The sequence below is a fragment of the Equus quagga genome, chromosome 9 (assembly GCF_021613505.1).
Source record: "Equus quagga isolate Etosha38 chromosome 9, UCLA_HA_Equagga_1.0, whole genome shotgun sequence".
In the NCBI taxonomy this organism is placed as follows: domain Eukaryota; kingdom Metazoa; phylum Chordata; class Mammalia; order Perissodactyla; family Equidae; genus Equus; species Equus quagga.
Genome location: NC_060275.1, coordinates 50,260,130 through 50,286,765, shown reverse-complemented (window position 1 = coordinate 50,286,765; position 26,636 = coordinate 50,260,130). Strand labels below are relative to the sequence as shown.

Sequence of the window (26,636 nt, the reverse complement as noted above, 5' to 3'; positions counted from 1 at the left end):
ATTCTGCACCTGGCACATAGTGAAACTCAAGAAAATAGTTGTTGAATTCACTTATAATACATTTACTAATATATATAACCTCATAATCTGGAATAGAATTTCAGAGAGGGTGCAAGAAGGGTCAGGTAGTTTTGGTGACGGAGGGGAAAACAAACAATAGATGTGGGGGGTGGCTGTGAGGAAGAGGGAAAGGATAGCCCCACAGGAGGTTTCAGAAAGAAAAGCCTGGTGATGACGGAGGGAGAGCTCCAGCTTTTGCATGCTTTCTCTTTTCTCTTGGTTGAACCCTGTCTAGATGAGTCCCGTTCAGTCTATCTTTGTCTTTGTTAACAAGAAGATATAGTTAAAACTCTAAAATCATAGTCTAGGTGAATTAGATTGCAAGTATTCATGTTTTTACTTGCCACAAGATAAACAGGTTGCTTTTCATTTTCTTTATTTTAGATCCAGCTTGACCAACAATTGACCAATAAAAGCTATTCTCGTGGAGTGACACTTGAGAGATAGTAGCAGTTTTTTGTTTTTTGGGTTTTTTTTGAGGAAGATTAGCCCTGAGCTAACTACTGCCACTCCTCCTCTTTTTTGCTGAGGAAGCCTGGCCCTGAGCTAACATCCGCCCATCTTCCTCTACTTTATATGTGGGACGCCTACCACAGCATGGCGTGCCAAGCGGTGCCATGTCCGTCCCGGCATCCAAGCCGGCGAACTCCGGGCCACAGAGAAGTGGAATGTGGGAACCTAACTGCTGTGCCACCGGGCCGGCCCTTAGTAGCAGTTTTTTTTAAAAAAAGGCATATGTGAGTAAGCTCTTGGCCTTGTATTTTGCAGTCAGTTTTAAACACATTGCTGATGCTAGTGCTTTTATCTCTTTGTTTTGCTTTATTTTGTTTTTGTATGTCCAAGAAGAATGAATTATTCATTTGTCTCAGGGAGATCAAATCTATACTTTCTGATGCCCTCTACCTCTGTCTTTCGAGTTAAAACAGAGAACTCTGATGAGGAAATAGGCCCTGCTGGCTATTTCAGAAAGAAAATCATTATCTAAAATGCTTTTCTGTAATATTATTTTTGAAATATCAGGCTGCTCTCTATTTTGGTAAGAATAATGAAATCAGAGAGGCTATGTGAAAGCCAGGAAATGGGAAAATTTTCAGTTACCAAAAAAGCAGGAAATGGAGTTTTAACTTGATTGGAGTTTTTTCTTCTAGGATTATTTAAGTATAAAATAAATATTTTTAATTTTAAGAATAGCAGGAAATAAGACTCATCACTTAATAGAGAAATACACTCTATTCCAGAAATAGAGAAATAGAAAAAACACTGTATTCCAGGTGAGAGAGTCCAATGGGCCTTGACTTGGTTCAAAATCAGTTTTACTTTAGTCGGGCCAGTCTTGACAACACGTTCTTCTCATGGTTCTAGCAGGGAAATGGCAGTGATGGGGAATGGTACCTACCAGGTTTTCTTCACACAGTTCTCTAAACTGGTAGAATTTCTGCGCCATGAGAAGTTGGGCACTGCCCACTGCAGTTCGGATCTTCCCTAGGACTGAAAAGAGCAAACACACAAGAAGTTTACACATTCTGTCTCATTGTTGAGTCTGGGAAAGCAAAGAGGAAGTTATGCTGTCATAATTAGGGAAGACAGTATGCATCCTGCACGCGCACACGCACACAGCCCAATCACGATCGTTACTCTGTTGGTCTATGTAACAGAGGCTCCCGGGTTAAAGCACAGAATCAACTTGGAAAAAAATACATGCTCGTCATGCATATTTCCTAGGAATAATGGAGTTTTCCATCACAGTCCTGGATGTTACCAAGAGAAGAGGCAGAGAGTTTTTTCCCTCTTACTACAAGGATGAATTTCAAGTGTTTACCCGTATGGTTATGGATTTATTGGTGTCAGCAATCACGGTCTGCTAGCTTGTTTTTCTAATCCAAATCCAGATACAAGGAAGCAGTCCTAACGTGGAAGGGGATCTCTTGGCACTCACCATATCCCATCCACAGCCTTCATTATTTTTCCGGAGCTCAGCCACTGGTACTGTCAGGAAAAAGCCATGGCCAGTTGAAAGATTTTCTAAGGAGTGAACATTTTCCACCTGTTGCCTAGGGAACACCAGCACTGTCACAGCTTTTCCACTCCACAGACCAATTTTATTGTTAATATAGGTTTAATTCCCTATGCACTGTGCTGAAAAATCTTCTCCTTTGCAAGCTACTTCTTGCCTTCCGTGCAGTCTAAGGCAAGAACCTTTCAACTGATGGGCGTGCCGAGACGGGGCGGAGCCGCTCTGCACAGGGTTGTCCTGAGGTCTGCATTGTCCCAAAGGCTCTCCCTCCACCCGGTGGGGACTGGGGCCCAGCTGCACTGCTGGAGCCCTGCCACCAGGCAGTTCTCAACCCGCCCTGCCTGTCAGGAAGGAAGGGGAGAAGGTGCCCTGTTGGCCCCTTCCCTGCCCACATAGAAACCAGAGATGGAGACTTCTCAGAATTGCGCTTGCCCTGTTTTGAAACCTTCTTGGGAGGCACATGACGGGATTGAAGCAATGTTTTTGCTCTTGTTGTTTTGTTCTGAATTTATAGATCCTGAGACTCAGAGCGGAATTAGGTCTCCTTTTCTTGACCTCATTCCCCGCAAAGTCTGAGGAGAAGAAAACAAAAGAAAAAGGAACTTCATTTTGGCACAGGGTTTTCTAGTAATTTGCTTCTCTGTTTAACTGCTAGGCTAGATCATGGTTTCTGATGCATATGATACCCAGGAAGTGCTCCAGCATTTCAGCCTTCCCACAGCTGTAACTCAGGGCATTCACGAACTCTCTACCATGTCACGAGTCACACCAAACAGCTGCAGGGCAGACATTTGCCTCCTCAGTGATAGCGAGGGATCCCCCTTGACAGCCATCTGGCAGCAAGTCCTCAGGCCTAGGTTTTTACTTTTTTCCAATCTGCTTTTAAAATCTTTTGGGATGGGTATCCGTTTCCTGTTTAACAGATCAATCAGTTGTGTGAGGCCTCCTCTCTCTATCACAACACCCCTGAAGCAGAAAGGACGCCATATGGGGACACAGTTGTTCTGGGAGCAGGCCCTGCGTGGGCTGAGGGTTCTGGCTCCAACACTTACCAGCCACTGCCTGGGACGGGTCACTTGATTTCTGTTTTCTCGTATGTAAAATGGGGCTAATGGTACCTATTTGTAGGATTATTGTGAGGGATTCCACAAATATTTATTAAGGGCATAATGTGCCAGGCACTGTCCTGGATGAATATGACACAGTGACAAGCAAGACAAAGGCTTGCCCTCATGGATTACATTCTGGTGAGGGACAGCAGGTGAGACTGAGGTCAAACATTCAAACATCCAAACATAGATATAAATGTTTGGGACTGGCTAGATTACTTGGCTTGGGCCAGATGGGACCGAGCAGGATTGAGCAATTCAAAGGACAGTGAATTCTTTAAACGGTTGTTAGAGAACATTCTGTGATATTGCTCTCTCTTCTAAGAAATGGAAAACAAACAAACAAACAAAAAACAAGGTTTGAGGTGGTATCAGTTGCAATATGAAAACTGGCTCTAGACTAAGCAGTTCGTTTCATTTGAAAAATGCCATTGCCTTTTTATTTGGAAAAAAATTAAAATACATGAAAGTACAAAGGGTGAGATAGCAAACATCTATGTACGTGCTCTCCCCCAAAGGAATGAATGCCAATTTTTTAAAAATTTGCTTCCAAAGTTTTTTTCTTTTTTCCTCTCTCTCTCTCCATTGAAATGAAAGCCTACAGATAAAATATATGTTCTCCACTTCTGTCCCATTTGCCTCCCTCCCCAGAGGAAACCACTGGACTGGACAATGAAAATTTTAGACTCATCCCTGAGTTTATGAAGGTTTCTTCCCTGGTCCTAGAAAGGTGACAGCTAAGGGCCTTCTCGAGTGCAAACAAGAGAACGTTTGCCAGGGCAATCTCACTAGGACAGTTGAGACCCCACGGCCTGGAGCAGCAGACTTTCTGAAAGTTAGAATGCGAGGTCTTAAGGCTTGGTGGGTCCAGGAGGAAGATGTGCTTCTGGGGTTCTGTTTAATTGGTTTCCTTCACATTCTGGTCCATATAGTCTTTCCAGATTGTTCAACCCAAATGTAGTTGACAGTTTTTACCATCTTCTCCCTTAGGACACATTCAGTGCATCTTCCAGAATAATGATCTCTACTGTATCCCCCCCATGCATGCCTTTTAACCATGATTCATACCATATATTGTGTAATATTTAATCATATTATAGGTCTTGTTTTGTCGTGCCACTCTTTTTATATAGGTAAGTCTGGTCTCCCTAGGAGTCTTATAAGCACCCTGATAGTTAATTTTTTAGATCCTTTTCTCGCTTTCCTTTTCTCCGCAGCTCCTTTGTTAGTCTGTTCCTCAGTGGAAGTACAAAACAACAACCGTAAACACTGTTGAACTAAATTTCTTCTGTTTAAGTGGGCACCTCTTTATTAACTTCCCCACTTATAATTCTAGAAACCTCTCAACTCACGATAGTTATGAGAGATCCTAACAGAGAGGGCAGGCCTGGGTTAGTTCACCACACAAAGCCAGGAAGATCTTTTGGAAATCCGTCACTGGTTTTTGCAAAAGTCTGCCTATTTATAGTATTACCTTATATTTCCAAGCACTTTCACATGTGCATCTAATTTGATCCTCACAGGACCCTGTGAGGCAGGGCAGATGTGATTTCACTTGAGAAAATTTGGACCTAACTAGGAAGTGCCTTCCTGGGGCCCACAGTGCCTGGACCTTGTCTTCTCACTCCTGATCCAGTTGTGATCTTTTCTCTCAACACTTACTGAAAATTGGGTCTGAATCTACTTAAGCAAAGCCATCTGAGGGTGATTTCTTTCCTTTATCAACACTTTCTAGCCAGAGTCAACAGATAGAAGGGGGGTGGCTGTGACAAGTCAATGGGGGAATTTGAAGAAGTTCAGCAAATTGGATCCCTGTCCCACATCAGGACGGGAGAGCAAAGCACATCTGGGCCAAATGATTATGGCAGAAAAGAATTCCAGTTGTGAAAAGAATGGAGGATCCAGGGATCACTTGAAAAAGATGGTGGGTGTAAGCTTCAGGTTTGGGGTTTTTTTTTTTAAAGATTTTATTTTTCCTTTGTGTCCCCAAAGCCCCACAGTACATAGTTGCGTATTTTTAGTTGTGGGTCCTTCTAGTTGTGGCATGCCGCTTCAACATGGCCTGATGAGCAGTGCCATGTCGGGGCCCAGGATCCGAACCAGCGAAACCCTGGACCGCCGAAGCAGAGCGTGCGAACTTACACTTGGCCACGGGGCCAGCCCCTGGTTTTTCTTTTAAAGATTATACATTATAATGAGGAGCAGAGAAAGACTATTTTGGTTGTGTGAGGAGATCTTTTATGAAAACTAATGATTTTAAATCTCCTGGTTATATTCAATCAAAAACCCAGACATTTAGAAAAGAGCATACCTCCTCCCTCCCATTGACCCCCATGGGGTATGGCTTTTATTTTTGGAACAAGGATGTGGTATAAAAGGCACATAGGTGAAGAGAACCAACAATTCCTTTTAACCCTGCACGGGAATCCATGGCAAAGCTGCCTGGAGTTTCAGCGTGCTGCTGTAGCGGAATACAACAAAGACCATTTCCTCTATGGGTATGCCTGACTTCTTGCTGAGTCAAAAATCAGTATTTCACATCCATAAGCATAGCTCTCTCCCCCTTTCTCTGCCATCGTGGTGTGTGCGGTTGACTTTGGGCCTCCCCAGTCTTCTCACAAAACTTTCAGGATTAAGTGATTCCCGGCCAAGAAACAAAAGCTGAATCATCCCATTCCCCAATGCACTTGAATGAAAACTAATAATAAAATCAGGTACAATTCCAACAGAAGACACGGGAGTAGAACCAGGCTGGGTCTACAAGGAATTGCACATGAGATAGTACACATATTTATGCTGTATCAAGGTCACTGGCATCTCACCATATCAAGCTGAAAACATCACTGATATCTCGACAGGTGGACACGTTTTATTGGGAAAATTACTTTTCTGTTTCTATGTTTCTGCACTAGTACGTTGGTTCAGTAATAAATATTTGTGACCTTTTGTTTGAAAAAGAAACTGGGGCTGGCCCCATGGCCAAGTGGTTAAGTTCGTGCACTCTGCTTCGGCAGCCCAAGGCTTCGCCGGTTCTAATCTTGGGCTCGGACATGGCACCGCTCGTCAAGCCATGTTGAGGCAGCATCCCACATGCCACAACTAGAAGGACCCACAACTAAAAATACACATCTATGTAGACATATATCTTATACCCTCAATGGCGCTTCCCTGAAACCTGGACACCGCGTATCAATAGAGTGGAATACGTCTGGCGTCCCACCAGTGAAACTTACTGCAGTGGACATGCTGGGTGGAACGCTTCCCGGGCGCTGTCCAGGTAACCGTACTTCCCCTTGTATACTCCTTTTCCAGTCTAACTTCCTCTCTGTGTAATACACTGGAAAGAGCATAGGTCTTGGAGTCAGGAGTGCCACTCACCAGCTGCTGATCTTGGGAGAATTTATTGCACTCTCAGACTCTGTTTTCTGTATCTGTCAAATGACCATATTACTATCTTCATTGGATTGCTGATTATTTAATGAAATAATATATGAAAATTGTTATAATATTGCAGGAATTATAACTCCTATATTCTATTCACGTTCTTTAGTTGTTGGGCATTTACCTGGGAAACTAAAAGGTGGCATGATCCAAAACAGAGAATTATTTCTCCTGCTAATCTTCACACTCTGACCTCTTTCTCCAATAGAATGAAGTGACTGAAGGTCCTCTTTTTTGGTGGCTTTCATTCGGGCAGATTTAGACAAGAGTGTCAATGAGTAGGTGAACGATTTCTTTGGTCTGTACATACGAGGAATTCATAATTATTCAGGGGTCCAGATTTTCATGCCTCTCAGTATAGTCTGGCATAGTTGCCCCATCCATCAGAGCTAGAACAGTGGCTGCTTGGTGACAGAGATGCACAGAAGAGACAGGACCTTAACCAATGTTGGACACCTAGACCACCTAGCCAGAGCCTAGTGCAGAAAACAAACCCATTGCAAAATGAAAGGTTAGAACCCTCCTCATGGCAGCTGCTGCTATGGCAAAACAAGGTCCATCTTCAGGTGCAGAGTATGCCAGATAAATCCCACTAGCCTGGAGAGCTACAGTCCCACTCTATGTTCCAAACAGTGTTTAGCCATGTGGTTTAGCACCACTATAAACCCATGGTCTCCAAACTCAGCTGATCTGTCACTGCTGTTCATTAGTCCTTGGAGATGGTCTTCATTACCTCCCTCTCTGACTCTCCTCTCCTGACTCTTATTCACTCGCAACTCAATCCCTGCTCCCTCATCTTCAACAATAACTTTGCCTCCTATGAGATGAAGAAAATGGAGGGAGTCAGGCGTGAGTACTCTCAACATCCTGCCTCTCCTAATGCTTGTCCCACACTCAGCCCCCCTAAACCTCTAAAGAGTGCAGACGTTCTACAGGATGGGTGAGCAGCAGACCCTTCAGGTTATGTTGACAACAGCAGAGATGTCAGGGGCTGGGAGAGAGTTACTTACATTCATTCCTAATGTCATCTGCCCATGACCGTTAACAGTCCCCGTCCTAAAGACTCTTCTACATCCACTCTTCCCATCTACCTGTGTCCCTGGCCTGATTCCCTCCTGGCTGCTCTGAGAACTTGCTCTGTGAGTCCCTCCCTCCCTCTGCAACCTCGGCCTCTCTGCCGGAGCATTCATTACACCAGATGCCTGGGAGCATCAAGTGTCTCTCATTTTATGGGGTGAAAAAATCCTCCCCAACCTCATGACCCCCTCTCGCTAATATAAAATTCTTCTTCTCCCCTGCCAGGGGCTGCATTGTGTCCTCTTCAAATCCATGTGGAAGTTCTAACCCCTAGTACCTCAGAATGTGACTGTATTTGAAGATAGGGCCTTTAAATCGGTAATTAACTTAAAAAGAGATCATTAGGGCAGGCCCAAACCCAGTATAACCCGGTGTCTTGGTAACAAGAGGAGATCAGGACACAGACGCACGCAGAGGAAAGACCAGCTGCAAGTCAAGGCGAGAGGCCTCAGAAGAAACCAATATCTTGATCTCAGACTTCCAGCCTCCAGAACTGTGAGAAAATAAATTTCCGTTGTTTAGGCCGCCGGGTCCATGGTGCTTTGTTAGGCAGCCCTGGCAGACTAACACGTTCCCTTAAATGCTCCATTCGGCCAAGGGTAGGACGCCTTTGCTCTCTCTCCTTCCTCCACTCCCATCTGCCCCTCCACCCCCTGCAGTCTGCTCTTTCCTCACCCTCCTCACCTTCCTGGGTCTCTCTGCATTTGGCACAAGGGAAACTCAGCTCCCTTGGCTCCCGCAACATGCTCTCTGGCTCTGATGCTGCCTCCCTGCTCCTTAGGGACTTCTCTCTCACTCCCCCTCATAAACGTTGAACACGAGTCAGTCCTGAGCCCACTTCCTTACTCTCCTTGAGTGATCTCATCCCTTCTCTTGGTTTCAGCTGTTTTGCAAAATACGTTTCTGTTCCTCACATCTGTAACGCCGGTGTCCCAAGCCCCCCCCCCCCACCCCGCTTCAGTGTAGCTGATCTTATCACCCGCTCAACACCTTGCATCTCCTCCAATCCACATTCCCCTCAGGCTTCCCTAGTTGATTAGAGTTAGGGCTACAAGGCTCCATCACTCCATCCACAGCGTGAATATTCTCCTTCCCTTGTCAATCTTGGAGGTTTGGTTTCATTAAGGGAACTAGAGGGTCTTCTTATCTCATGTATTCCTATGTTTAGAACTTTTCCGTGGTTCCCTATCATCCATGGGATAAACAGGAAACTGCCTTCGATGGCTTGCAGGCAAGGCCCACCTGTCCAGCCTTAGCTCTGCCCACCCCCTCAGTGCTCTGTACCCCCAGTTTCCCAAATTCAAAAGCCGCCTCTCTCCTCTGTGTCTTGGCTCAGGCTAACACAAAGCTGGGGATGCCTCCTGCCTTGGCGCCCACCCTGGCCCCTCCCACTGGTCAGGTGTACCTCCTCCAGGAAGCCCCTCTCCTTTCACCTCTCCGTCTGCAATCCTCCTCAGGTTCCCATGCTAGCTCCGTCTCTGCCCTTTCCGCATTCTTTCCAGAACAATCTATTTATATGTCTGACTTTCTAACCAGACCACAGCCTTTCGACTGTGCCCATGCAATTCCTGGTATCCTGTTGAAGCAGTAAATTTCAAAATTAAGTGACTCATCTACAAACTCTATGTTAACCAGGAAAATAAATTAACTGCAACATTCCAGGCCTTACGCACTCTGATTCTTTAAGGTTTTACCTGGCCTCCCATCACTTTTTAAGTTATAGTCTTTACTACTTAATTAATATAGCCTTACTGGGCTGTTATTTCTCTTAGGTTTCTGTTTATAATGCTATTTGTGCTGACTTAGGCTGGAAGGCCAAGCCATTTGGGATAAGTCGAACATGTTTGTGGGTGAATTAAACCTCCTTATCCTCAACTTTTGACTTTTTACTCCCCCCTCCCTTTTTTTTTTTTCAATGTTATAGACTTTAGGGGGAAAGGAGGAAAAAGGAATTTTAAAAAAGTGTATCCATCCACTTACTTTAAAATTATGTGGATTTGTCAGACCAAATCTGTGTGAATTCATCAAGTTGGGATTACCCATGTGGAGACATTTTTATTTACGAGTGTGTCCTCATGGAAAGGAATTTCTCCAACCAACGGCCCAGCTGCTTCTCAAACACATTTTTGACCCGGAGCTGCTGTCAAAAAAAGGTCGCCACAGAAAACACAGATCTATTTCATTCCTGGCTGCCAGTGGCTGCTCTGCATTTAACAAGAGTGCTTTTTTTTATTTTAGGGATCTGAAACTTGGTGGCTAATGAATAAAGAATAGAATTCTCAAGGAGAAATTTTTCCCATAGACTAAACTCAGAGCTTCCCCAGGACTAAAACATAGGGAAAGACATTGTTTTGTTTGTAAAGAGCAAGTTTTCAAAAAGTCAGCTAATTTTACCTTTCCTCCCCCCAGTCCATACTCCAGGAGTCGTACTTATAAAAATGGTCATTCTTCAATCCATATCTCAATTACATCAGCTACGAAATAGTAACATCCTATTCGTTACATAGATTATACAGTTTTTGAGCCTTTGAAAGCTGAATCAAGTGAAATTAGTTAACACTTCCCTTGGCAATGTGGAAGCAATACTGTGTTTGAAGTCCATTGCAATTATATTCCACAAAAATAGTTATCGTTAGAGAAAATGATCAGAGATCTTGCTCCATGAGTCAGTCCCTCTCTCTGCAACCTCCGCTCACCCCTGCAGTCTGGACTAACAGGAACAGCATCGGCCCAGGGAAAAGGAGATCTGTTCTCAGGCCTGGTTCTGCCTTCACGTTGCCACATCACTTCACCTCTCCATGCCTCAGCGCCCTCCTCGGCCTTGAGACCACTCCCAGTGAAACACACCCACAAAAGGATGCTCTGTAATGTCCTTCTGGTACCAACCCCTTCCTCTTTGTGCCCAGTGCTATGCAAAGCAAAATGAACTGAGCATTCTAGAAGGTTAAGCAGAAGGCACATTACGCATGATTTCCTTTTCATTACTGCCGCTTCCGCTGTGGTCACTAATTTCAGGTTGGCCAGACCTTAAAAAAGAGACTATGTAGTATGTGTGTGTGTGTGTGTGTGTGTGTGTGTGAGTGTGCATGCTTGTGTGCGTGTATGTGTTTGTGTATGGGGGGTGGGGGCAAGGAGGGACCTTTTGAAGGTCACTTCAGAGGTAAGACGAGAACAAAACAGACAGGGGCTAGGATGCACCCACCTCGCCCACTTAGAAATACACAAGGCTTGAGGCAGGTGAACTGCAGAAATCGTCCAGTGCTCCTTTGCCTGCCACTCACTGTTTCATAGGCTGCAGAGACATGCCACAGGCGACACCGGGCAGAGCAAGCGGGGTGATCGCACCGATAGACGGTCACAATGATGACTGTGCACAGCTTCCGTAACTCAACCTGAAACCAGGCAAACCCCACTTCAGGTTTCACGACCAGCCCCACAGTTGCTGCCAAGGCTCACAAGCCTTCTGGGGGACTCAAGGCCAAGTTTCACTAACTTGGATGCTATTACCAGGCAAAATTACCACGCATTAATCTGCCTCCTGCACAAGCTCTAGGTTTAGCAGTTTGTTTCAGATAAAACCTGAAAATTCCACATAGAAGTTGTCCACAATTCAGGAGGCAATGACAGATTTCCAAGTACAATCACCCAGTATTTCATCCCAGGGCCATTGAAACCCGAGCCTATGTTTTTAACCCGCAGTGGTAGAGTGCATTCCTGGTTAGAAGCATTCAGTTCCATCTGGTCGTTTCATTCCGGTCAGATAATACCAGACGTATCTATGGAACATACAAGCCACTGTCAAATAGCACTGAGCCATCTCCCCGAGACAGCTGTTCCGCACAAGGGCTTCATTGTCTGAGAAAAGCTTGTATCATTTTACTTCAAGTGCAACAAGCATTCTGTCAGCTGCCTGGCTTGGAGGAGACCTCGCTCACGGCGGATTTTCATTATTTTGTTATCAAGCCAAAAACCTACTATCAACTGTCAGGGAAGAAGGTTTCAAACAAGAAGCAAAGTCCTTGCTCTGTTTTTATTTTATCAGGGAAAATAATAGCTCCACACACCCAAAGAACTTATCGTCACACTTTTCAAAAGATAGCTCGAGCTTTCCAGGCGATTGTAAGCGCCTGTTCTCATTCTGCCCTTCCTTACACACGTTTATCCAGTTTCAGGTAAACCAGGGAAGTGTTGTACAGTCCTGGAGTGCCCAAAACAATATCCCTAGGAATATTATACAGTTATTATTAAACAACAGCCCTAGGAAGCAGTTCTCTGAATTAGGATAATGGCATCAAAAAATAATTGATGAGTGAATAATTATTTAAAATTGGATGGCTCTTTTCTTCTTCAACTCTCTAAGAGAGAAAGAGGATTGCAACCACCCCACACCCAAAATCTGCACCTCAACTTCCCAGGGAGCAAACAGGTTCTACTCTCACCTTCTTTTTTCCTTTCTCCATGGACACATTGTATTTTGAATTCAGGAAGATATTTAACAAAATAACTTATAGTTTTATAAGCATGCTGAGTAACTATGAACACGACAATAGGATGCTGGTTCCCCCTCCTTCAGCTGCTCCAAGTTTTTTTGGGGGGGGGGATTTTTGTGTATAAATATATGTTATGAGTTACCATTTTAACCATTTTTAAGCATACAATTCAGAGGCATTAAGTATGTTCATCAAACATTTTTAAATATTTAAAAATTGGGATAATTCCAGTGTCCCACAAAATAAATTAAGCAAGTATGGTTAGAATCTTCCTTTCACATTCTCTGTCCTATTTATCTTCCCGTGACAACTCTGATGACGAGCCCTCCTGGGAGGGATCTGTCAAAGAGCTACCTTCCTGATGTGCCCTGAAGAGACGTCTTCCTTGTATAGGATCCAAAGAACAGACAAGGTGGCTTGGCCAAGAGATAGATATATCTGTGCTTGATCTATTTATCAAAGCTATTTTTCTGGGTATACACAGATTTTTTTTTTTTTAAAAGCTGGTTATTCAGAAATTGGCTACGCCTGCCAAACAGGATCGCCTCTCTTCCTTACCATCCCTCTTCTAAAAAAGAAGAGGGTGAAATGAGACCATTAGTAAAACAAAGGCCGTCTGCAACTCCAGGCCCAGTGATGAGAACAGCACTGTGGTTGCCAAGGTGCCAGGGGCAGATTGTATGGAGAGCTTTAGAAGACAGCACCAGGCGACACACAAAGTATCATTATCTTGTCAAATGTTACTCATGTTGTATCTGTTCCATCAGACACTTCTGTGTTCTGTGACCTTGGACAAGATACTGCCAGAGAGCTGTTCTGAGGGCAAATAAAACACCACCTGTCAAAGTCACTAGCCCACTGCCGGGGGTATTGTAAGGACAAGATGAATATTCTTTCACGTGCTTATATTCTCCCTCCTTCCTGTGGAGGGCTGTTGCTACAGCTTTCTGGTCAGATTCTCCCTGATTTGGATTCCCCTTATTTCAAATCGGCGACTTTTTGACCTGGCGTATGATTTTCCCTCTGCACTGGTTAGAATTCGGGAATACTGGGAGATGGGAGCTCCTATTTTGTATCTCCCAGGGCATGAAACAGAAAGAAAATCTTCAAGAGCTTGTAGAATGGAATCACATCCCAAAAGCTGGAAGGGACAGTCGGGTTCATCTAGACTATCCAGGTGACCAACACACAAGTCCCTTCTCCTGTTTCTGGGGCAGGTGCTCATCAATCTCTGCCAAATCCTTGCTCTGATCAGAAGGGCTCACCACCTCACAAAGGAATGCCCCTTCCAGCTTTTGGCAACAATCAGTGCTAGTTACTTATTGAGTATTTTGTAGCTACTTAGGAAGAAGGGTTTTGCTAAGTAAAATACTTTGTAAAGCAGAATTTCGAAAATATTTCCAGGACTCAATTACATATTCACTGATCCCCTATTGTGTGCCAGGAACCATCAGGGGGCAGTGGATATAAAGATGAATGAGGCAAATAATTTCTGTCCTTAGAGAGCTCATTTTTCAGTGCAGGAGAGAGCTACGTAGATTACCATATAACAATGCTGGAAATACCTGAGAGGCAAACGTACAGGCCATTATGGAAGCACCATGGAGACACTCCCAATTCAGCTTGAGGAGAGGCATTCTACAAAGACTTCTAGAAGGTGTGGCCCAAGCTAAGACTTGAAGGAAGAGCCATATTTTGTAGGCTAGATGGGCTTATGTGAATAAATGTTACTAATTTGCACTAGTTTTGTACAATTAAAAAAGCATCCATAAAGGGTATTTACCTCTAAACTTTGTATTCACAGTTTGATCTAAAGTTAAAAAATTACATTTTAAAAATTAATAATTTGGATTTTTCACTATAGATCATTGGCTTTCAAACTGAATTCCAGGAACCCTAGGATATTTTTGTGTGGGGAGTGAGGTTTGTTAGGGATCTTGGTCCAGGGAGTGGTAGAGGCTGAGAAGACAGGACCCCAGGCCCTCCCCAAAAGAGCTTCATTGTCCCTCCTGTTACATTTATTCGTGTTGAGCGTAATTTTTTTTTTAAATTAGAAAATGGGGTTTTGATATTAAAGTATGTTTCAGTCTACAAGGGGAGACCAACTTCCCAAAGAAGCAGGTTTCCTTGCATACTCTCCAACCAAGACTAATTCACTCAGCTGGATGCTTTAAAGCAAAGCACCAAAAAATCCTCCCACCCCTTGTTATCTTTGCCTGCTCGGCAAGCATGACCCTCGAACCTCCCTCCAGGCAGCGAGCTTGTAAAATAAAGAGGTAAATCTGAGGAAATTCATCACTACTCTGAAGAAAACATCCTCAAGAAGCATGGTTTGTTAATGGTGGGGCAGTGGCACTTTCATGTACAAAGACAGCAGATTATTATTCTTTAGAACAAATCTCGTTATAACGAATAGTTATAACAAAATATCTTCCTATGGAATAGGTCTATAAGTCCTATTTCATAAATCAATATGTTAAGTAACACCTGAAGTAAAATTCTGGAACTAATGAATAATTGGGCAGTTCCTTCATGTTCATTATTTTGGAACTTTACCAGTAGTGTACATTTCAAAACACAAATATGCTTCTTTTTCATCCTGAACATAGAATAAGAACTTGGTTTTCTGAGATTTTCCCCTTTCAAATATAGGTGGTTGTATCAAAAGACACTGACTTGTTTTCATAGCTCCTTAGCCTCAAGGAAGATTTTCATAAATCTTCATACAATGACTGTCCTCATGCATTATTATAAAGCCACGTGGAGAGAAGCAGATCTAGCTTCAGGTCTGAAGAAAACATTAGATTAAAAGAAAACATTAGATGAATAGCTTCCCTGGGTCATATTGGAAGCCAACAAGGAAGGCAGAACGAGTCCCAAATTAATGAATTGAATGAACTGAAATCTGAAAGACAGCTTGCTCCGTTGAGCAGCGCACGGGATGCCATTGCTCCTTAGACACTGTCATTTTTTCTAGGAAAATCTAATAAACTTTGGGTATGCCCACAAGGTTCAGAAGAACACGAAGATGCAACTGCTAAGACTTTCTTTCCGAAACCTCTCCCCACCCACTGCTGCTGGGTGGTGCCTCATTCACCTGTTACCGGGGGGAAAAGTGAGTCTTGCTTGTCGACCAACACTCAGGTGAGCCTGCGGTGGCACCACTGTTAGGGGCAAGTGTCAAGGAGACTCACTTTTCCACTGCTAAGCTGTCTGCACTCGTAATACGAAAGAACAAAAGGAACATTATAGAAACCCACTTATGGATTTTCTAACCTGCTCATAAAGATGACAAATAAGCTAGTCAGCCAGTTGGTAGGGTCCAGGCATGAGGAGTAGGAACAGAGAAGAGCTGTGAGCAGCACAGTACACGCAGAAAGGAAATCCCACAACCTGCTGTCAATTATTTTCCAGACTCAGTTTTCATAAAAAACACTTCCTTTATGGAAAACTCACTGCTCCTTGACACAATTAGTTTGGTTCACTTAGGAAGTCTATTTAGCATGCTTTACAGTTGTTTCTAGATCTAATTATCAAGAAATTATCATTATTTTTGTTAAGGATGATAATGCACCATGATTATGTAAAATTTAAGAAAAAGTCCTTATCAGTGTGACATACATAGCGAAGTGACATGATGTCTTGGATTTTCTTCAAGACGCTCTGGCAAAAATGACAACAAGTCAGGGAAGACAGGAAGATAAGACCGGCCAATTATGGAACTGGGCGATGGGTACATGGGGGTTCATTATATTAAACTCTCTCCTTTTGTGCATGTTTTAAAATTTTTTTCATGATAAAAAGTTAAGTGACGTTTTTAAAAATAGGTCTAAAAAGCCACATCACGGCAGTGCTCTTCTCGGGGTTCTCACACAAAAATGAAGGTCAGCTTTAACGCCTACCACCAAACTGCTTTGATTCAAAAATATCATCAGTTGGAAGGTCCATCATTCATTTAATAACAGTTTTTCAGAGGAAAATAAACATGCAACATTAAAACTCACACTGATTATTAACTAATTCCAATTGCAGAATTGTTGAAAATGTGCAAAACATGCCTCAGAACTGAGGTAATCTGGTGACTTCTTTGTCAATTGTTAATAGGAATTGTTGTTGTTAAAAGGGCGAATTTGAAAATAATGGTGTGCAAGGCCTCTGTTAGTTATTTTATTCATTCATCATTTATTTTATCATTATTTTAACCATTAAATTGGAATTTGTGTTAATTGCTTTAGTGGCCTCAGTAAAACCTGAGAAAGCAGATGCTAAACAGGTTTAAGAATGTAAATAAGCATGGGCTCTAGTGGCCTATACGTTACCAGTCTAGTTTTAATATTGGATGTCAATGAAAGTAACACAACTGTAAGATTATAATGCCCAATGCACGTGTATCCGTGGACCTTGAAACTAGTTAGGACTATCGTTAATTCCCTGAGCATCAGCACCACTTCAGGAACATCTTAGGGAAGAAGAGCCGTGTCAGAAACACGAGGCCACCCCCACGTAGAGCTTGGTCTTTTTGAGAGAAGAAAAGATCTCAAGTTAGAAGTCACGGATCTAGAGCTAGAGAAGGGGTGACATTTGCCCAGAGGTTTTCTTTTCAGGGCGTCTGGACTCAGCTGCATTCGCCTAGCTCGTCCACATGTTCCGGTTTGGGGTGTGGAACTGCAGGGCTAGACAATGGCAACTGGCAGGGAAGAGGACATGGCAGCCTCAAGACACAGCGGAAGCCCAGACCCGGGGGGCGTAGGGATGCCGGGTTGCGTTACTTACTGTCTTCCGGTAGGTTGTTCTCCCGCTCTTCTCTCTCCATCTGCTGGCACCACCCTTCCATGCGGTCTCGCTCTGCCTGGAGAAGCTTCAGAAACCAGTGGCCGTCCCGGTGGCACACTGACCTCTGGACGGCCTCCAGGGGGTCTTCGGTGATGGAGTCAATCCAGGGATCCGGGGGAGGCAGAATCGAAGGGTCAAAATCCGCGTCAAAGTCATCGTCGGCTGCGCAGGCGTGGTAGTGGTTTCCTGAGCCCTGAATGCTGACGGTGGAGGTGCTGGCGTCCCGGGAGAACTGTCTGGCCACAGGGCCGGGACACGAATTGTCCTCTATAGACTCCAGAGAGTTTTCCAGATTATCGTGGAAGTCCAGGTCGGCCTGCACTGCTGTCGTCACACTGTTGGATCGAGTGAACCTGCGGAAGCTTGGAGGAATAGAGAAAGGAGATTTTAGCTCAAGGGGTTTTTTTTTAAGCAAAATCATTCTGCTTTCCTTGGTGCGTCTCATTTTCTCAGTCTGCGGAGGGAGGCCCTTGATGCAAGCATACTGATTGCCATAGCTCTTGTAGAAGGAACACAGGTCTCTCATCTTTGTTCCATACACAATATTAAAGCATATTTAGAGAGATTTTAGATGTGGAGCAATGTGTACAGCTATCAAAGCCAGTCCAAGGTCCAACTTCCTCCCCAAATCTGGGGTGGCATGAGTCCTAAAATTCAGGTTGGTGAGGGGTGAGGAAACAATTCAACTAGATCTTAGTCTGTGTAATTTGCTTAGAAATGGAGGGGGAGAAACCCTACCCAACTGAAACTGAGAGTATTGTGACAACTGGCCTGAGACTATTGCGAATCCTGCATGACCACATTTTTCCAGGGACAGCTCTTACCAAGTATGACTTCCTGAAAGCAAACTAAAGAGTCATTAAGTTCCCTTAAAATTAGAATTCCTTTCCCTGGTAAGGATTCGCCTGTCTCTTGATCATATAGGTCACTGTTATAATTTGGTACAAAGTCTTTAGGGGCGAAATCAGTTCACAGTTCTAGAGTTCTCCAGTACCCAACTCCTCTGTGCCTTTAATTTCCCGTCCCATAGTCCTTCTACCAAGGTGATAAAAGACAACTTGTTAACAGATTCAATCTGAGCATTTTATATGGATGTCTGTGCGATCTGCGTTTCTCAACCAAATGGCTCTATGTGTCTCTGGCTGATCCCTACAATGAAAGTGAGGACATATGGATGGTGGGAGGGGTGGGGAAGAAAAGAAGAGCAGTGAATTCTTTCTCAGACAAGGGGGCAAGAGAAGGTGTGGGCCTGAAGTAATTTAAAACACACCCAAAAAAAGCTTCCTTGGTTCCTGGAGCAGGCAGGAAACAATGATGAAGGATATGAGTCCATCGAAGGCAGCATCAGGTGTTGTTACCCCTCTCTGTATTTCTTTCTTTTTTTTAAGGTGACTTCCTGACCTAATATTTAATTTATTTTTTATTGTGAAAAAATACACATAATATGAAATTTACCACTTTAACCATTTTCAAGTATATGACAGTTCAGTGGCATTAAGTACATTATTCACATTGTTGTGCAGCTATCAGCATCATCCATCTCCAGAACTTTTTCATCTTCCCTAATTGAAACTCTATACCCACTAAACACCTCCCCATCCCCCACCCCCACCCCAGCCTCTGGCCACCACCATTATTTCTGTCTCTATAAATTTGACTATTTTTGGTCTCTCCTATAAGTGGAATCTAGAATATTTGTCCTTTTGTGACTGGTTTATTTCACTTAACATAATGTCTTCAAGTTTCATCTGTGTTGTAGCATGTGTCAGAATTTCCTTCCTTGTGAAGGCTGAATAGTATTCTATTGTATGTATATACCACATTTGTTTATCCATTCTTCTATTGATGGACACTTGAGTTTCTTCTACCTTTTGGCTATTGTGAATAATTTTGCTATGAACATGAGTGTACAAATAGCTCTTTGAGAACCTGCTTTCAATTCTTTTGAGTATATACTCAGAAATAGAATTGCTGAACTATATGGTAATTCTGTTTTTCATTTTCTGAGGAAATGCCATACTATTCTCCATAGCAACTACACCATTTTATATTCCCACCAACAGTATGCAAGAGTTCCATTTCTCCACATCCTTGCCAATCCATGTTTCCTGTTTTTTTGATAGCAGGCATCCTGATGGGTGTGAGGTGGTACATTTCTTGACTAGCTTCTGATTATGCCATTTTAAGATGGCTTATTTGCCAATTGATTTTCAGTTAATGTTTCATATTCAATAGTGCCAGCCTTAAAAGATAATGCACTAAACAGTGTCCATACAATATTTAATAAACCACATATATTTTTTCTTAACTCTCCTGGAACACTCTATTAAAGTTAATTAATACTAATACTCTGGTCCATCGAAAATAAAGAATGACCAGAGCAATACAGGTAAGTAGTTATTTGCAAGACTGTAGAAAGGCTGGAAGTCACAAAAAGGAGACAGTACAATCATCTCAATAAATTCACTTTTTTCCCTAGAGAATAAATTCCAAGAAAAAAAGTGGCTGCACTAACACTATCTATGTTAGTTATTAGGATGGCCAAAATGATCAGATATGTTGTGATCCATTTTATGAAGACAGACCAGCTAAAACTGGCCCATCTCACTGTTTGCTGTTTTCCAGAAATTACTTCTGTTGAAGGTATTAAGGCCTGGTCATTTTATAAGTTCTTTAACTCTCAGATGGGCCATTTAAAAAAAAATTACATAGGGGCTGGCCCTGTGGCCAAGTGGTTAAGTTCGCGCGCTCCACTGCAGGCGGCCCAGTGTTTCGTTGGTTCGAATCCTGGGCGCGGACATGGCACTGCTCATCAAACCACGCTGAGGCAGCGTCCCACATGCCACAACTAGAAGGACCCACAACGAAGAATATACAACTATGTACTGGGGGGCTTTGGGGAGAAAAAGGAAAAAAAAAAATCTTTAAAAAAAAAAAATTACATAGTGTAACAGCCTGACAGCAATGTTATAGACCTCTCATCTAAGCACTGAAAGGAAGAACCATGTTAGCAACAGCCACTCATTTCCTGGCTGCAGTAGGGCCATTTCTGCATTCTTCTTGTTCATCTCCAAAATGTTAAATGTCATCTCCTGAAACTGAGCTTTCTCTCCAGCTGCGTATGTGTGAATTGGATGACTCTCCTTGCAACAGTTGACATTCTGGCTGTTCTACTGACACAAAATCCCAACTATGAAAACACTAGGCTTCCCTCTCCAAGATCATGTATTGCCAGAGGCATTACATTTCCAAACTTAAAGAAGTACTAGTGCCTTATTGATTTCAATCGGAGCAGACTTGCCAGAGAGAGAGAGAGTCGGTTCCACACACAAAGCAGAATGACCTGCTGTCCTGTGCCTCTGTTTTTATCTACACAAATCCATACTGGCATTCCTGACAGAGGGCTCCTGGCTATGAATCTTGTAAAGTAGCCACCTTCCTAAGAAAAATTACTTGGCAGTAGATTAGTAGAAGTTTGCAGTTTAGTCACCCAGAAAGAAATAAAAGTTAAGTAAAATTAAAATGGTTTGGGATTAAAAGCGGTGCCTTTGAACTCAGGCAGCCTTGTCCAGGCTGCACTGTTTCTATCAGTTAAGTTCCTCAACCAAATGCTTTCTTCCATCCAGAGCTTTCAAAAAATGTTCTGCTCTAGAAAACATTTTATGTCTTTCATGTGCAAAGTTCCTTCTGGGTGAAGGGTGCAATCGAGTTGTTACTGTTGTTCTAAAATTTTGAAGGGAACCAAGAAAGAGACATTGGATTAATTCCGGTATTTTTAAGAAGAATAAATCAGTTGCTGGTGGATGGTATAAACCTAAAGCTGAACCCAGTGGCTGGCTGTTTCCAAACCCACAATTTCCAATCTTGAAGCTTCTTTGGTCCTTCATGCCTTGAAGGCACAATGTGTAATAATTACAACTTCTGAAAAGCACCGGCTAATATTTTGGCCTAAGGAGCAGAAAACCATGAAACCAAAGACTGGATCAACCAGTATGGGACACAATGCCCTGTCTGTTCTGAAGAGTGAAAGTCACTTGTTAGCATTCACTCTGCTGTTGCTTTGTGCTCCTTCTATGAAACAAGTTTATATTTCTCATTAGAAGATTTTCTGCCCCCCTCCCGTGACTTTTTTGTACAGCAGGTTACAAATCAACACACAGATGGTAAATTGCAGAGGTCCATTCTCATCCTCCTGTCTGATGGGGCTGTAGTTAAACAAAATAAGTCATGAACAAAAGCCAAGCACAGGGGCCGACCCCGTGGCTGAATGGTTAAGTTTGCGCGCTCCCCTTCGGCCACTGGGGTTTCGCTGGTTCAGATCCCAGGTGTGGACATGTCAGGCCACGTTGAGGCAGTGTCCCACATGCCACAACTAGAAGGACCCACCCCTAAAATATGCAACTACGTGCTAGGGGGATTTGGGGAGAAAAAGCAGGAAAAAAAAAACAAACCCCAAAACAGTCAGTATCTTTAGAACATACATGCTTCGGATCTGCAAGGTGTTCAACTATGTGGAACTCAAGTCATGAGCTTATCTTAGGGAGAGTCAGTCATTCCGTTACAGAATCCTCTGGCCTCTGGTTATCTTCTTTATCCATCTCATTGACATAATGGTTGCTTTTCAGGGCTAAATCTAGTTTCAAAGGGAGAAACATTAGTCCTCTGCTGTTCTTTCTTTCTTTGTAGAAGCCTTTAGACATTTTGCACTAAGCCTTCTGTCAAGGCTGAATAGATGTGGGATCTGAAAATGCTACTCTTCAAAAGTGCAACCATCTTGGTATTTCGTGAAATGGCACCCTTTAACTGATGTAAAACCCAAGAACCCAAGACATCTCATTATATAAAATAAAGGATAGATCAAAAGAAAGGCATGGGGGTGAGGAGATTGAGATCAAGAATTAAAACTTCCTAAAAAAGAGGTTGACTCTTTCTTGTCAGATCAGCTTCCCAGTTATCATAGCGTGTGGAGGAACCTAGGCGTCATAATGCAGTCCTTGTTCACAAATTCAGTGGGGAGGAACTCTCCTGCTCCCCATTTGTATGTGGTTAGCACTGTCCTATCGAGAGACTTTAAAACTACCTCAACAGAAGCATCCATTGGTTATTTAAAATCCTCCATGTTCATCATTCTTTTGCCTGAAGATCTCTTTCAGCAAAGGAAAATAGAATACGTTTTATACATAAAGACTCTCTCTACTCCAAATAATTGTAATGTATTTGCCAAATAAAAGAAAGGGAGGAAATGGAAAATGATGACAGTGGGCTTGTTATCCTCTGATAACTTTGGAGAGGGCCCAGCATGTTGCCAGTCTTCTTTTAGTACCAGCCGGGGAGGTGCTAGTAGCCTTGATGGGCTGTCACTATAGGAACCTAGGTTAGGAGTCTCAACAAACTGTCCTTGAACTGACCATGCCCCAGAAGGGCATTTCCCTCAGCACAGGAGCATGAGGTCACCCCTTGGTTACTGACCCCAGGTAACTAACCAACGCCTGAGAGGTCTCACTCACAATTCTTCTTTATAGTCTTGTTTTGGGGTCAAATGGAGGCCATAGGCTTGGGATTCAGATGGTCGTTTTTCTTTTTGCAAACTGAATTGTCTTGACAAACATGTAAAAAGGAAGAAAGAGTGGGAGGAAGGAAAGACAAAAAGACACACAAAAGGAAGGAAGAAAGAAAGAAAAAGAAAAAGTGTATGAGACATATCAGGAATTATGCCAAGTTTCAGGCTTTTGAAATTTGAAATGCACAAATGCCACACCTTTAAAATTCAGGTGTCCTGTAAAGAACTATTTGGCTAGGTCATGGTATTGTTAACTTGGCAAAGAAAAGAGGTGGTTTGCCAAATATAATACCAAGAGTAGGAACTAGGCTATGTTGTACTCCAAGGAATCTGTGAGGAGTGGGGATTGATCCAAAGCTTCTGGGTTGGCAAAGGGGGGATGTTTTTGACTGCCAAAGGTCTTTCCAAGTCTGTGGTCCCTGAACTGGCTTTCAGAAGTGCTGTCTCGACTTTAGCTTTTGTTTAAACATCCTGCTTAGTTGAAAAGGCACAAATCACAAGCCCAAATATTTACATATTTAAGTCACTTAACGATCAAAAGAGATCTTGTATAGTAGTTGACATTGCGCTAAAAGAGAAAACAATGCTACCTTTCCACATGTTTGTTCCACCCAGTTTTGAGGCCATGCGCTTTAATGTGTGAAGGACGAAGATTTAAAAAAACTCAGAATTTTCTAGAAATAGAGGTAATTTTGGTGAGAAACGAGAGTACCATAATCCTATTCACTGAAACATTTGCTTCTTGAAATGGGGAGGTGCTCTCATAATAGATTGCTGGTACTCTCCTTCAACACCTATGCCTTAGTCTGTGTGTTCACAGACCTGCTGAGATGGCAGGTGTCATTCACAAGCTCCTTGTGAATCCCAGCATTCTATCCCCGTAGCATTAAGTGTGTCCTGAAGGTCTAAGTATTATTTTGTAATGTACAAAAGGTATACTAGGAGAGAAGGAGATGGCTCCACCAACCGGAGATAAGAAAGACCAGAGACTTTTACGCAAATTGTCAAAATCTGCTCCCATCTGCTCCCATTCCCATCCCATTAATCTAAATGAAAGGAGCTTGGCTTTCCCTTTGCATACACGCACCTCTGAACATGCAAATCCTGCTCCAGACATTCACTGTTACCCAACTTCACCTGTTTCATAAAGGAATGGCAGGGACAGGGCTGAGAGAGTTGAAGAGGAAGAAAAAGAGGCCATAAAGTGATTTACTACCCGTTTATTCTAGGAAGAGTTTTCTCCTCTCATTCCCTGGATGTTGAAGGCAAGCAGTCCTTGCAGTAGCGCTGGCTCTCACTTGGATGATCTCAGATAAAGATCCCAGGCAGTTAAGAAGTAGTTTACAAAGATATAGATGGAAATATTAAATATACATACACCAGAAAAATAACATTCTGGAGTTTCCTTTCCAGAAAGTTGCTGTGAGACCCCTAGCTTCTCTCTATATGACCACTAAAGACATACGTCAATTCGTCAATTTGACAATGTTAATAAATAACCAAAAGTGTATAATTTCAAAGCTTCTACCTCCCCTTAACACTTTTAGTTGTGAAAACCAAAGATGATGGCTTTACAAATTGCTCCAAAATACATCGTAAATATTTAACCTTATGAAAGGTAGCTGAGTTGCAATGGGGGCAGGAGGCCAGAACCTGTACCACACACTTATTCACACTTATTCACACTTATCTTGTTTCCGAACTAGAGATTATGAGAGCAATAGAGCAACATGGGGAATATGGCAATAAGCAGAAAGGCAAGACCAGTAGACTGTGCCTGGACCTCAATTAAGAGTCTCCATCTATGTATAATGCTATTCTAAAATTGAGGAAACACTGCTGGAATGTTGAATCATGGAACTTACACCTAAAAGAGGTTATTGAAGTTTATTGTATCTAACTCCCAAGTTTTAGAGATAGAAAGGTAGAGATACTTTCAATTTGGATCTTTTAAACAAGAATGCTCTTTTTTCTCCATGGTTTCCATTTATTCCATGACCTTCCAAGTCAGAGAATAGTGTTAAATAACACGGCTTACCCCACTTATAGGTCAAATAAAATCTATATGTATGACTTCTGCTTCTGGCCACGATGGAGTAAGAATGACTGAATTTACTCTTCTATCTGAAACAACCGAAACACTGAAAAAACATGTGAAACCACAGTTTTAAAGACATTTGACATCAGACAATGAAGGACATTGATCACTGAGATATGGGAAACAGATGAGGTCTCTGATTGCCCCTAATTACCGACTGGTGCAAATTTCCAGGCCACAACACAAGGAGTAGTCCCCTTGTGGAGCCAGCAGTCTCCCTGACTCGATGAGACATCGCCGGGATTCCAACAAGGGCAATGCAGCTAGAGTTTGCAAGGCAGAATGTGGGAGAGGAGAGAGCTGCACAGAGAAAACCCCAGAGAGCTGCACAGGGTCCCGGTAGAGCATTCACCTATGTTCAGTACATGGGGTAAGAAATCTACCTATGGCTGCGGTATCTTTACTTCTCTTTGAAAGAAAAAGCTGTCAAGGTAGTGCGATATGCAGCAAAAATATCTTTTAAAAATAATGACAAAGTAATGACTTTTTCAATTTAAAAAAGCTTAAAGAATTCATCACAAGTAGACGTGTGCTATAAGAAAGGTTAAAAGATGCCCTTTGAGAAAGAAACTGATGCTACATGGAAACTTGGAGCTACACAAAGGAACAAAGAACACTGGAAGTTGTAACATTGTGGATAGAGGTAAGACTTTTGCTCTTATTATTTAAATCTCTTTAAAGATAATTGATAGTTTAAAGCAACAATAATACAATATATTATGGAGCTTTAATATATGTAGAAGTAAAATGTTTAATAACAATAGCACAAACCTGGGAAATGGAGGAATGGAAGCATACTATTGTAAGTTCTTATATATGAAGTGATATAATTTTTTTAAAAGACTGGCACCTTAGCTAACATCTGTTGCCAATCTTCGTTTTTTCTTCTTCTGCCCAAAGCCCCCCACTACATAGTTGTATATTCTAGTTGTATGAAGCAATATAATTTTACTTGAAGGTAGATTATAGTCAATTAAAGGTATACGTTGTAATCTGTATAGCAACCACTAAAAAATATAATGAAGAGTAGCTAATAAGCCAACAACGGGAATAAAATGGAATCATGAAAATACAGTTAATCCAAAAGAAGGCAGGAAAAATGAAAAATGGGACAAAGAAGAGATAGAAGTAACAAATACAAGCTGGTGGACTTAAACCCAAGCACACCAACAGTTACATTTAAGTGTAAATGGCCTACGTGCCCCAATTAAAAGGAAAAGATTGCAAGATTGGATTAAAAAGCAAGGCTCAACTACGTGCTTCCTATAAAAAACCCACTTTAAATATAAAGACAAAAATAATTTAAAAGTAAAAGAATGAAAAGGATATACCATGCTAACACTAATGAAAAGAAAGTTCAATCGGCTTTCTTACTATCAGACAAGGTAGATTTCAGAATAAAAAATATCACTAGGGAGAAAGAGTGATGTTTCACAATGATAAAAGAGTCAATTTATCAAGAGGACGTAACAATCTTAAACATTTATGAGCCTAATAAAACAGCCTCAAAATACAGGAAGCAAAAACTGATAGAACTATGAGGAGAAACAGATAAATTCACAATTATAGCCAGAGATCTCAACATCACTCGTACAATAATTGATAGAATATGTAGGCAGAAAATCAGAAAAAACATAGAAAAACTGAAAAACTAACCTAATTGGCATTTATAGAACATTCCACTCAAAACTAGCAGAATAGATAGTTTTCCAAGTACATATAGAATATTTAGCAAGACAGACAATATTTTGGGCCATAAAACAAATCTCAATGAATTTTAGAGGATTCAAGACATAAAGTATGTTGCCTGACCACAATGGAATTAAATAGAAATTAATAGCCAAAAGATATTTACCAAATCCCAAAATATTTGGAAGCTAGATAATTCATACTCTACAGGTTAAATAAAAAAATCAAAAGGGAAATTAGAAAGTATTTTGAACTGAAGTAAAAT

The 26,636-nt window shown here is 42.2% G+C and overlaps 1 protein-coding gene across 2 annotated transcripts in view; it reads right to left on the bottom strand.

Moving 5' to 3' along the window:
* Positions 1-26,636, bottom strand: part of DLGAP1 (DLG associated protein 1) — a 319,750-nt gene that overhangs the window by 9,774 nt on the left and 283,340 nt on the right. For both annotated transcript variants that reach the window (XM_046672047.1, XM_046672048.1), the window contains 2 exons: positions 16,965-17,386; positions 1,457-1,548 (listed from right to left, as the gene is read on the bottom strand). In XM_046672047.1, coding sequence (XP_046528003.1) covers positions 1,457-1,548; positions 16,965-17,386 — 514 coding nt within the window. The remainder of the gene's footprint in view (positions 1-1,456; positions 1,549-16,964; positions 17,387-26,636) is intronic.